Source organism: Periplaneta americana, chromosome 13 (assembly GCF_040183065.1).
Source record: "Periplaneta americana isolate PAMFEO1 chromosome 13, P.americana_PAMFEO1_priV1, whole genome shotgun sequence".
Classification (NCBI taxonomy): domain Eukaryota; kingdom Metazoa; phylum Arthropoda; class Insecta; order Blattodea; family Blattidae; genus Periplaneta; species Periplaneta americana.
Window position 1 is genome coordinate 16,967,973 of NC_091129.1, and position 13,746 is coordinate 16,981,718.

Here is a 13,746-nt window from a genome sequence, read left to right on the forward strand (position 1 = left end):
ACTTTCCACACAATCTGTTGGAGACACTGGTTTCTTTGTGCATTGTAAATAATGGCGGAAAATTAGAAGAAGGTTGACCGTTCTCCAAATTATCTTGTTATGATGTTTGATACTGCTAAACATAATAAAGCTTTATAAAACGACAATTTTCGTTTACAGTAGTAATACAGTTAATTGAAAATTTATGAATGTACCTATCATATCCATTAATGATAATGGTTGTTACAAACATAATATAATTATAGGTTATGTTATTTGATACTGCTGAACACGATAACGCCTCATAAAATATAAGAATGTTTGTGTATTAAGGCAAGAAATTAAAAAAAAATACAAATGTATGTACCATATCTATTAATATTAATAATAATGGTTATTCTTTTTGCACAATCTGCCGCTTGTATATTTCAAACAGAAAAGAAATAACTGAACTTGGATCATGTAACTTAGTTGGAGAAATTTCTTCAGTCAAAGTTGACTTTAGTTTAAGACAAATTAATCTCAGATTAGACTTTATACAACACAAAATTGCAAGTTCAGCTAGAATGAGGATCAATTTAACCTCTGATCTAAGATTAAATGGTTTATACAATCGGCTCTTAAAAGCGTATATACTCATATAAGGCATACCAACAGTGTTGCCAATTCAGCGGTTTTCCCGCTAGATCTAGTGTTTTTCAGTGTTAGTTTAGCGGGTAAAATTTATGAAATTTCTATTGCTCATATAGAAATTTAGCGGTCTTTTTTAACACCCACAACGGTAAAATAAATTTAGCGGTTTCTGCTCTGTACCTTAGCGAGTTTCTAAGAATCGAGTTGGCAACATTGCATACCAAAAGCTGAACAAACCAAACCTAACCTGTCACTTATCCTCAACCTTAAGAAAACTCGCGACTTGTAACCTTCACACAAAGCAGGCCACTTCTTACTAGTCACACGTCTGTTCACCTTTAAATTTCAATGTCTTACCTGAGGTCATATTGTAAAACAAGCCAGTTTCATCTGCGTTGAATATATACAGTTCATAGCATAAATACACGTCAAAAAAAAATGACTTCCATACTCCATCGGCGAGTCTATCGTGCTATCAAAAAGGAGTGCGTTATATGGCACTAATAGTAATATACGTTACAAGAGCGGTATGTTGACGTTTTCATGGTAGAGGAAAATATTGAAAAAGCGAAACGTAGTTGAGCTTTTTTCATTTCCGAGAACATGAAAACAAACATACCGCTCGTGTATCATACATTATTTTGTGCGAAGATCGTTTATTACATACCTGAAAGACGAATTTCTAATTAGTTGCAATGAAATCTCCATGTTGGTTTCTGTTTAATGACGCCAACTTCGGAACACCAAAATATCTTTCTTCAACATTGTTGCTGTAAAATGTTTTCTGTGTTTACTATACTCCAGCAGGCCGTGATATACGTCTGTCCTTTTTTTCCCCCAGTATATAAATGCGAACTTAAAACAAACGGTAAGGTTATGTAATGATTTATTTTTCATTTTAATATTTTAACAATATTATTTATATAACATATTGCAGTAATAACATCGGCATCTGGAATCTCGTTGATTTTTTCACGGCTTCCTTAATGTTACTTGTATCAGGAATGCAATAAGTTTCTTGGAGTAGTAGACTTTACTTAATTTATGCAAATATTTAAAAACAATAATTAACATTGCAATTTAGGTGAAATTGCAGTGGTAAGTTTCCAATTTATAATTATTACTATGTTAAACGTCTCTAAAAATAATATATTAAAAGCCTAAAGCAGTAAAATGAATGTCGCGCTTAAGCGGTAAGAAGAGGGAAATTGTTATGTGTGTTACGTTGGGAATACTGAATGTGGTATTTCACACTTACCGCGTATTGGCTCTGTGCGGAAAACAAGCAAATACGCACGATCTCGCACAAAAATGTTTAATAGCCTCCCTATCGATATAAAAAATGAAACTCAAAACATAAGATTATTTAGGGACAAATTAAAGAAGTACCTAATTTCTCACGCCTTCTATTCTGTAGGTGAATTCATGACATTCAATAACACTTCATGAAATTGATACTAAAACTGTGTGTTGTACTAGTAGACTATATTGTAAATCTCGTGTGTATATATTTCATCTAGACTGTGACTATAAATTAAGATTTTATAATAGTATTAAGTTTTTTGACTTGTTCCATATTCTAGCTGTAAGCATGTATGAATACCATGGAATGTTAATAAATATAATACAATACAGTACCATCTCAACATTACGCTAGATGGCAGTAGTGTTTTATGATTATGTTTTCTTGTTACCGGTATCAGTTGTGGCAACTATGGAATCATCATTGAACTCTGTGGACTGTTACTAGTCAAGAAGGCATTGTTGATTCAGTTTCATTTTTATTAAAATGCAACATTCCACTTCAATTATCCGAATCCCAGTAATCAACGTCACTTGACAGATGATTTTCAATAAATCTTAATATTAAACAATCTATGATACGTGACTATCCATAATATCATATAGCAGAAGCTATAACACAACCTAACTAATATACTGTACACAAGTGTTAGAAAAGTTTTAATTAACGACGATGACATAAAAAATAAACATGAATAATTTTAAAAGGAATAATTATTGAATGTACAATTTTCAAATTTGAATGTGGTTGGTGGTTCAATTGATGTTATATTGGACGTGTGCGTAATAGAAGTGGAACTCGTTGATTTAGGCCTACATGGTGTATTCAACTTATTCAGGATTTCCGAATGGTGCTCTTCATTTATTTGTAAATCGGATTTCAGAAGATGCATAGGTATGATCAGTGATTTTTATTAATTCTTGTTCTTGAATGCCAATGCGAGTCATATTTGAAACTGCTGTGCATCGACTGGAGTGATTTGTAATTTTATATATATATTTTTTTTTGACGTCCAGACCAGCGCAGTTTCAAATGTTGGCAAACAAAGAAACAAATGCTAGGGACGCGATAAAATTGTGCGATAAGCAGCCATGATTGGTTGAAATACGTCCTTTCGTACCGTTTTATTGGTCAAAAGTAGTATGACGTAGTAAGAGTGTAATAGTCAACAGTAATCTCACTAGACGTTTTGATTTATCTAGAGAAAATCAAAACTCGAGTGGGATTTAATTGACTATTACACGATTAGAAGAAAGTATATAAAGATTAGAAGTAACGAAGTACTCCAATACAATAAAATATTAATTGACTTACGAAAATACAACTGTCTTCAAAAGTATTATTGTACCATCTCAACATTACAAATATTACGCTAGATGCATGCTAGATGGCAGTAGTGTCTTTATACAGACACTGCAATGATTACTATTCAATAAATCTTAATATTAAACAATCTCTGATACGTGACTATCCATAATATATAGCAAAAGTTCTTTTTATCCTCTCACAGCAGAAGCTATAACATAACCTAACTAATATACTGTACACAAGTGTTAGAAAAGTTTTAATTAACGACGATGACATAAAAAATAAACATGAATAATTTTAAAAGGAATAATTATTGAATGTACAATTTTCAAATTTGAATGCGGTTGGTGGTTCAATTGATGTTATATTGGACGTGTGCATAATAGAAGTGGAACTCGTTGATTTTGGCCTACATGGTCTATTCAACTTATTCAGGATTTCCGAATGGTGCTCTTCATTTATTTGTAAATCGGATTTCAGAAGATGCATAGGTATTATCAGTGATTTTTATTAATTCTTGTTCTTGAATGCCAATGCGAGTCATATTTGAAACTGCTGTGCATCGACTGGAGTGGTTTGTAATTTTATATATTTTTTTGACGTCCAGACCAGCGCAGTTTCAAATGTTGGCAAACAAAGAAACAAATGCTAGGGACGCGATAAAATTAAACAAATGCTAGGGACGTGATAAAATTAAACAAATGCTAGGGACGCGATAAAATTGTGCGATAAGCAGCCATGATTGGTTGAAATACGTCCTTTCGTACCGTTTTATTGGTCAAAAGTAGTATGACGTAGAAAGAGTGTAATAGTCATTTTAAATTTTATTGTGGGATGTTCTGTGTCGCAGGGCAAACCCAAAATATTGGGTCAGACTACTAAATTAATTAGTGACGGAGTGTGATCTACAATCTGGGGAAATGACTTCCTGTACAATCAAAATCGTAATTTACGTCTTTAACACTAGAAGAATGAATGAATGAATGATCAAGTAAAATGTCAATAGTTGTATTTTTAAACATTACAGTAGCCTATGTTAAAAATAGAAATTATATGATCAATGGTTCGTTCCTACCTTTTTTAATACGTATGCTATTTATTTATTAGCTTTACTGATTCTTGTAACATTGCTACTGTATAACACGATGCCTGTTAAGCTTTTTGTTATCAACTTTGATGAAAATGAATGTGACTTCTAGTTCCTTTAGAATTTCGACACTTGTTTTATCATTTCACATTTCTAACTGTTGTTCTGAAGCATATCGTATCTGTGTTTATCTTGATAAGTGACGTTTATTCTATTATAGCATTAACGGTATCGCGCAGAGCATGTTAAAAAATACATGGTTCGCGATAAAGAGTCTGGTTTCTTGACGCCGTAAAATTCGCGTGTGTTTACCACGCAGGCGCAGCCTATCTTCGCGTCATACGCCGCTCTGATTTGCACAGTCATGGACGCATTACACTCATATCGCTGCTGCTGCGAGAGCAGCTTACCCGTTACGATAAGAAAATATATTCCCGCTTCCCTAACAACAAATGTGCAAATCAATATTGATACTTGGATGGTTTTAACTCTCATTTACCGTAACTAAGTAAGTTCTTCAGTTTTAGGCAATTTGTGGTGAGTATAGCACTTTTATAATTGCCTATTTCAGTCGTGTCTATATTGATGTCACTGCCTTTTTAAAGTCCCAAAATAGCAAAATGGCGCAAGTTCGCCATTTTTATTAATTCATTCATTCATAGTGCTCTGCCCAAGGGCAGGTCTTTCAATGCAAACCCAGCATCCTCCAGTCTATTTTCTGCCTTCCTCTTTGTCTCCGCATATGATCCATACATCTTAATATAGTCTATCATCTGATATCTTCTTCTGCCCCGAACTCTTCTCCCGTTCACAATTCCTTCCAGTGCGTCCTTCAGTAGACAGTTTCTTCTCAACCAGTGACCCAACCATTTCATTTTCCTCTTTCTCATCAGTTTCAGCATCATTCTTTCTTCACCCACTCTTTCCAACACAGCTTCCTTTCTTATTCTATCTGTCCATTTCACACGTTCCATCATTCTCCATATCCACATTTCAAATGCTTCTAGTCATTTCTCTTCACTTCGTAGTAATATCCATGTTTCTGCCCCCACACAATCCTGCACTCCACACAATGCACTTCATTAGTCTCTTCCTTAGTTCTTTCTCCAGAGGTCCGCAAAAGATGCTTCTTTTTCTATTAAAAGCTTCCTTTGCCATTGTTATTCTCCTTTTGACTTGGCAGCAGCTCATGTTACTGCTAATAGTACACCCCAAGTATTTGAAGCTGTCCACTTGCTCTACTGCCTCATTTAGAATTCGCAAGTTTACCTTCTTCCTATGACTATGGTCTTCGTTTTGTTGGCGTTAATCTTCAGTCCATATTGCTCACAGCTGTCATTTAGCTCTAGTAGCATATCCGCAGTATCATCTCCTCTTCTGTTAACAACGCCATATCATCACAAAATCTTATACACTTTATTCTTCTTCCGTTCACACCTGTGGAGTAACGGTCAGCGCGTCTGGCTGCGAAACCAGGTGGCCCGGGTTCGAATCCCGGTCGGGGCAAGTTACCTGGTTGAGGTTTTTTCTGGGGTTTTCCCTCAACCCAATACGAGCAAATGCTGGGTAACTTTCGGTGCTGGATCCCGGACTCATTTCACCGGCATTATCACCTTCATATCATTCAGACGCTAAATAACCTAGATGTTGATACAGCTTCGTAAAATAACCCAATAAAATAAAATAAAAATTCTTCTTCTTCCTACCACACCTCCCATGTTCAGAAAACAGTTCTTTACTAAATCCTCCAGGTAGATCTTGAGCAGGGTAGGTGATAAAGGACATCTTTGTCGTACTCCTCTCCCTATTTCACTTCCTTGTGACATTTCTTCTCCTATTCTCACTTTGACTTGACACTTACTGAACAGCCTCCTCTCTTTCCAATCCACGCCAATTTTCTTCAGGATCAGTTTATTCCAATCCACTCTATCAAGAGCCTTTTCTAGGTGCACAAATACTACATACACTTATTTATTCTTCTCTAGGTATCTTTCGCCGATTGTTCATAGCATTCCAATTGCATCTCTCATACCTTTTCCCTTCCTGAAGCCAGACTTCTCTTCTTCCAACTGTTCTTCCATCTTAGAAGAATCTTCACCGAGTGTGATATCAGGCTGATAGTCCTGAACTCGTTACATTTCTTGACATGATTTCTCTTCGGTATTGGAAGTAACGCCGTCTCCGTGAAATCTTCGGGCCAGTCACCTTTCTCATATATTTCGTTGCATGATACAATTCCCTTCTTGTCTTCACCCAAGCATTTCACTAATTCAATGGGGATTCCATCAACTCCTCATTTCCTTAAGCGCTAGTTCAACTTCTACCCTTAAAATAGAAAATCTTTTTCATCTTCTGATACGGCTGCGTCTTCTATAACCAAGTCATCCGGATGATTTCCTGTCTCATATAATTATTCTACATATTTCGTCCACCTGTTCAGTATTCCTGGTCTGTCTTATTTCATTTTCGATTTCGTCCTCTATCAACCACATGGATTTGCTTTTCTTATTTGTGAAGTCCAAACATTTTACTTCGCGGTATATTACATCATATTTTCCTTTTCTCTCTAGATCCTCTATTTCTTTACATTTCTCTTTCATCCAGTGTTCCTTCACCTTATCAGTTCCTCTTCTTAGTTCGTTGTTGAGCTTCCTGTAGTTTCTTCTACCTTCTTCTGTGTTGACGTTTTTCCATTTTCTCCTTTCCTCCATCTTCTCCAACATTTTCCCTGTAACCCAAGGTTTCTTAATTCTCACACCTTCTGTGTATCCTATTATTTCTTCTGCTGTTATCTGTATACAACTTTTTAGATGAGTCCAGTAGTACTCATTACTATTCTCTGGTGTGAATTCTAATGTAGCAGCTTTCACTTGAAAATTTGTTTCAAATTTTCTTCTTTCTTCTTCATTCTTCAGTTTTTCCATGTTCAATTTCGTCACTTGTCTTCCTCTTATCTTCTTCAGACGAATATCTACTTCGCCTATCAAGAGGACATGATTTGAGTTAATATCTGCTCCTGGTAAAGTCTTCGATTTTGATTAAAATGTTACTTATATACTTTTCGCCTATATGTTGTTGTTTATTTAACTGTCTGAAGACAAGTCTGAACCCCACAAGTGACACCAACAGGGCATCACTCATGAGGCAATTAGGCCGAGATAATGGGGTAGGGTGGCCAGTTCCTTTTCCTCTCCATTGCATACATCGCTGACTAGTTACATGTTACACTAATCTGATTCAGATAAACACAAACAATTGTTCTTCTTCTGACACATATCAAGTGAGATGTATTGCTTGATAGTAGATGTACGTCCACTTAAAGGCAAAAAGAATGAGCCAGCGACAATTTCTTAAGTACCAGATACATAACGTTGCGCATGCTCGTCTCATCAAAGCCGTTCACCAGGTAACACAAATTTAAACCATTTAAATTTGCTGTATTTTGTTTAAGAGTCTAAAATATGTTATAAAATCGAATGTAGGGTTGATTCTAGATAGGATCAGGACCTCTGAAGAGTGAAATAATAATAAAATTGATAAATACAAAATAAACCGAAGCGAATATGAACAGGAACTCCATGCATTATGCCGAAACGAGATTAAAGTCACAGTAGCGTAAGTCGTTATGGCGTTGATCTATTGAACAAGTTGATAGTAGTAGCTCAAGGTACGAATCTCCTACAATGTTCTTTTTTTAATTACAAATTTGCCATCATATATGTCTCACAAAGCTATAATTATGTGACGATATATCTTAGAATATGCCCAAACTCTAATAAATAATAAACCTCCCTCTCTCTTTCAAGCAATACTCCTATCTGTTAATAAAATGCTCTGTCTCGTCATTATGCTTGAAGATGGCACTGATGTTAAAAGTTGGCCTAAATTATTTAAGAAAACTACTTATTTTATGGTTTGAGACGTAATAAACACCAAAAATCATATTTTAAAAAGGTGAAATTTAACATTTAATGGTGGTACAAAGTTATACGGCTATTTGAAGAAACTTTGTACCACATATGTGTTTTCCTATTATATGAAATTTTATTTCATATGAAGTCATATAAAAAAAAAGTTTATTAAAAACAGAACATTTACTATAACAATAAATTATACTAGCACTACAGAAGAATATATAAACAGAAGTTCCCGGTTGGGGCAAGATACATGGTTGAGGTTTTTCCAGGGTTTTTCTTCAACCCAATATGAGCAAACTATGGGTAACTATCGGTGCAGGATTCCAGACTCATTTCACCAGTATTATTATCTTCATCTCATTCAGATGGTAAATAACCTCAGATGTTGATAAAGTGTCGTAAAATAACCTACTAAAATAAAAATAAACAGAATGGTTATGTATTTATTACCTACATAGGGCCTATAGGTTTGATATTGATAAGTTATTTTTAATTCGCTAATCAAATTCTTCACAGTCTTAACATAATCTGTTCCTACCAACTTATTAACTTTCTTTATTATACATCTTGATTACACAACTTTTAACACTGTATCACTTCGGAATATGTATTATATGACTCCACATTAAACCACACAAACACACCCTCACAGGAAACAAAACAAGAGGCGCCAAGACCATCAACGACCAGTTCTGAGGATGACCCATAATAGGTCGAAACATGTAAACCAGGTACGAGAGAATGTAACATAAGAAAGTCTTGCTGAAAATGGGTCAACGAGACGAGTAGATATTTTAGCGTACAATGCTGACACTAAACAGGGCATCATTGTGGACCCCACGATATGTTTTGAAGTAGAATGTCATCAGTCAGCCGAGGTCCACCTTGAGAAGAAGTCGATCTATGAGCCTACAGTCAACTATTTCAAGCTGAAATATGCCTTAATTCACGTTGAGTTATTCAGCTTGCTCATAGGTGCTCGAGGGACTATACGAGCTTTTTTCGAATAATTTCGATGGCACTTTGCTCTGCCAACATCTCTGAGGGATGACACTGTGATAATTGTGTTTAAAAAATCCTGCCAAATTCTAATTAATCACATGGTGCCACATTAATAGCAATTGTAATTTTTTACGGCCTTGTCTTTGTTTCCTTTCTTTAAAGTTTAATATCAATGTTTACATATGTATAATAATTTTTTTGAGGATATACTGAGTCCATAAGGGCTACCCTCAATGGGGGGCAGTTTATTATTATTATTATTATTATTATTATTATTATTATTATTATTATTATTATTATTATTATTACATCACTAAGTTATCTATAACTAAAGCTCAAGCTGCAGGTAACATAAGACATAAAATAACCCCTGAAGAATGGAAATATACGTGGTTCAAATTTTACATGAAATAAGGAAACCTGTTGTTTTAATTTACAATATTAAAGCACGACACATGTACTATGAAGTACAATTTCCCCAGAACACAATTATGCGCTTACAATAAACTGTCATTTCATAGAAGTCAAAAGACTAAATCACAAAAATTGTGGAAAGGTTGGTCAGTTGAAACAAATCATTCCTACTGAGTACAGCAATCAATATATGACATTTATGCCAGCTTTTACTCTGTATTTTAAAATGCAGTTATATTGTCAGACTCCAAAGCAGCTATTCTATCAATAGTCTCTAAACACAAACCCTCATCTCAAACAGCAGAAATAACTAAAATGCTCTCTCAATCTCACTCAATAAAAGAATTGTATTCCAATGGATACCATCCCATTGTGGAATCCTAGGAAACGAGAATGCAGATGCTTTAGCAAAGAAGACAGCATTACTACTTACAAACCTGTCACTAAGTTCACGCATTACTCTGTGAAAAGATTTATTAAATCTACATACTTAGACTTCAACAAACAAAATTTGATAACACAATCCCAAGGGAAAAAATGGAACTCTCTGCATCATAATCCACAGTTAATTCCCGATTTACCACGAAAATCGTCTGTAGCTGCATTTAGATTGGCAACAGGCCATGATTGTTTGGCCAAACACCTGCACAGAATTGGAATATGTCAGTCCCCTAACTGCCCATTGTGCAACTCAAACCAAGAAATGGATTCGGAACACCTCAAAATCTGTGCTTCAGTGGTTGACCATGCTAATATCTTTGAAAAATATTGGAGTGCAAGAGGTCAAATGACTTTATTGTCAAACGCCTGGCATTAGAAAACAACAACAACTCTGTATCTTAATGACTAATTTGAATTAGCCCATAAAGTTACGTCCAATTACGTCAGTAGTGGTTAAACGTCTTCAGAAGACATGTAAAGTATTAAATGTATTAAATTTAAAGAACAAATGTTGAAGATACAAGTGTCGCACTCATCTATAGGTCTATGCAGAAACAAACCTAACCTAACCTAATCCTACCTTTATGGGAACAGTTTCAGAAAACGTGCAGCCCTATTTTCGTAACAATCATGAAATTTCTTTGCAACAACAACTTTCAAAACTCCTGTCAAAACACAATATAACCGTCAGAATATATGACAGACATGCAGGTCTAATATATAGGCCTATAACGATTTTACTGATTCTATGTGCAACAATGATGGACATAATATGTACCTAATATTGCGAATGACCTGCATAGAATTAGAATACCGGTATATCAGTCCCCTAACTGCCCACTGTACAACTCAAACCAAGAAATGGATTCGGAACACCTCAAAATCTGTGCTTCAATGGTTGGCCATGACAATATCTTTGAAAAATATTGGAGTGCAAGAGGTCAAATGACTTTATTGTCAAACGCCTGGCATTAGAAAACTAACAATAACAACAACATAGACCTATTGCGAATGAAGAAGTGTCTCACGTTTCATTTTATTGGTTATTCAAGTAACTTCATGACAACTTTCCATGTGCTGTGAGGTGGTGTAGATGAGTTAAAGTTTCAATTAACATTACAATTACTTTTCCTAACCTTCGCAAATAATGAAATATTATAGTAGAATTTTTTGTGGAAATGCAATTGATCGTATATGCAAGGCATAATAAAGGCCTAACCAAACCTAACCTGTCACAGATTCATATATGCAAGGTGTATATAAGCGGATTAAGAAGAGAAGTACCTCAGCGCTAGTTTAATCGCAGTATTTTTCTATTATACCGTAGGCCTAATTGTAGACATTAGACGACTGAGGAAACTTTTCGGCTAAACTAGCGCTGAGGTAGTTCCCTTCCTACTTCGCTTATACACTTTGCATAGCCTAGATACGAATTGTGACAAGTTAGATTTGGTTAGTTTTGGCTTTTGTCATGCCTTGCATGTACGATCTATTGCATCTACACAAAAAAATCTCGTATACTTAGGCTAAATTCAACGATTTTCACTTGAAATCACTGAAACTACATCAGCGCTAGTTTCAGATACCGGTACCTAAAATATAAGTCATATTATATACACTACACACACACATACATATAATGTTTTAACTGGTTTAATAAGCTACTAACAATAAGCAATTGTAGGTCTAACAATTATTAGCTAGGCTACAATCGTGGTCCCCAAAGGTAAAATTTAACGCATGTTCACACTTGGTTTTGAATTAGATACATACCTTTGTTCTTCCAGTGATGGTGTAGTCACCCATTTTTCCATTATTAGCCATTTTATTGGCACGTACGATAATATTATCCACCTGACTGATTAAGATTCCAATGTTTCTGCAGGAGCTTTCCTTGCCGTCAAGCCATGTAATCTGGTCACCACGAATTGTTTTTAAGTCATTCGTCCTGTTGCTTACTAGCTGTCCATCTTTAAAAACACCCTTATTATACATGCTAGTAACTTCACCCAACACTGCCATTCCCATAACAGGTCCCAAAAAATTTTCAATAACACAAACACCATAAGCATCCATGTCTTCAATCACATTTCTGCAAATACTATCCAACATATCTTCCTGATCTGGTTTTTGTCTATGCAAAAAAGGTGGCAAGGCTTCGCCGCTTACCAAACTGATTTCTGGAAAAGCTTTGAAACCATTTGTGTTCCTAGGGGCCATATTAAATTGTCTTTCTTGTTTCGGTCTATTTCTCGATCGTGAGATATTGCTACCCAATCGACGTGCGGTCAAGGTTTTAATATCAAGTGTTGTATTTAAATTCTCTGTTCCCGCGTTAAGAATTTCTGTCTCAGAACTACCTTCATAGGTAATAGGGCTCAGACCGGTTTCCTCGCCGATTTCACTTTCCGAATTACCCAGTGGACTTAAAACTTCTCTTGCCGGATTAACAATTCCGCTCTCCCATATATCTTTAAACGGAACTGGACTTAGGTTCCAACCAACAGCACCTTCATTTCTATCAAATTTCAAATTGTCAGAGCTGTCAATTATATGACACTCACTTTTGCCATTTTCTACGTTTTTGGTGTCTAGTGTATTAACATTTGAATCACCTGTGCCAGTGTCTTTCACAATTTTTTTATTTAGTGACGGATTTTCATCTTCCTTCCTCTTGTCAATTCGATGTGTTTTACAAAACGACTTGTGTTCCTTCCAATCTTGTGTCTGATGTTCTTTCGAACAGTAATAAACACACCTACACCTCGAGCAGCGAAGTACTCTTTCCGTGACTCCACACACTTCACAAGGACCGCTGAAATCAACTAAATCCATTTCTGTTAGATCGTTGCTTGCATTACACCGACATATTCCTAAAGCATACCTCTTCCTATAATGTACTACGATAAACAATTCACTATCGATTACATCATTACTTACTACATACTATGTATCATCCTTTAATAACGAATAACTTTGAACTACATAATCATATAAATATAGATAAATTTAAAATGTTAGAAATTTCGAGACTTGCTAAATAATTTTCAATTACTAATCACTAAACATTCACATCTTTGACTCGTATTCAAAACTTTTTCTTGCACCAACGTAAAGAAAATGAATATCCCTTCGTCCAGTGATGTCAGATGGAGGGAAATTTCCCACATTCCGGGGAAAAACTGATGCCAAGAGGGGAAAAGAGAAAAAATGTGTCAAATAGGGAATTTTTAGCATTTCCCAACTATGTATATTCTAGAATTAATATTAATATTGAACATTGTGTGACTTTCTTGAATACTTGTTGAAGGGACTTGGCCCGAGAAGGAAGAAACAGTGGGCAATCAGGGAGCAGCTTGAGTTACAACATTCACAACTATTATAACATTTATAACGTCTTTGATTCACAACAATATGAGACTCATGACCTGCCCTTACACAACACACATTTTTTCGTAATGCGATTGCATGGCCTAGTCATAATAGGCAGACAGTACAAAGACATTCATTTTATCTGTCTGAAGTGAAATTAGGTGAAGACGCAAATAGCGTCGCAATTCTGTCTGGCAATGAAGTAGGCGATGTTTAGGGAAATCTTAGATAAAAGGGAAATTTCAACTCATCACGAGGGAAATTAATATAACAAATTCTGACCACTCACT

General features: G+C 35.3%; 1 protein-coding gene across 1 annotated transcript in view; it reads right to left on the reverse strand.

Annotated features, from left to right (window-relative positions):
- Hph (HIF prolyl hydroxylase) overlaps positions 1-12,985 on the reverse strand; it is a 78,839-nt gene extending 65,854 nt beyond the window's left edge. The window contains exon 1 of the mRNA XM_069842958.1: positions 11,858-12,985. Coding sequence (XP_069699059.1) covers positions 11,858-12,919 — 1,062 coding nt within the window. The 5' untranslated portion in view covers positions 12,920-12,985. The remainder of the gene's footprint in view (positions 1-11,857) is intronic.
- Between the last annotated feature and the right edge of the window lie 761 nt (positions 12,986-13,746).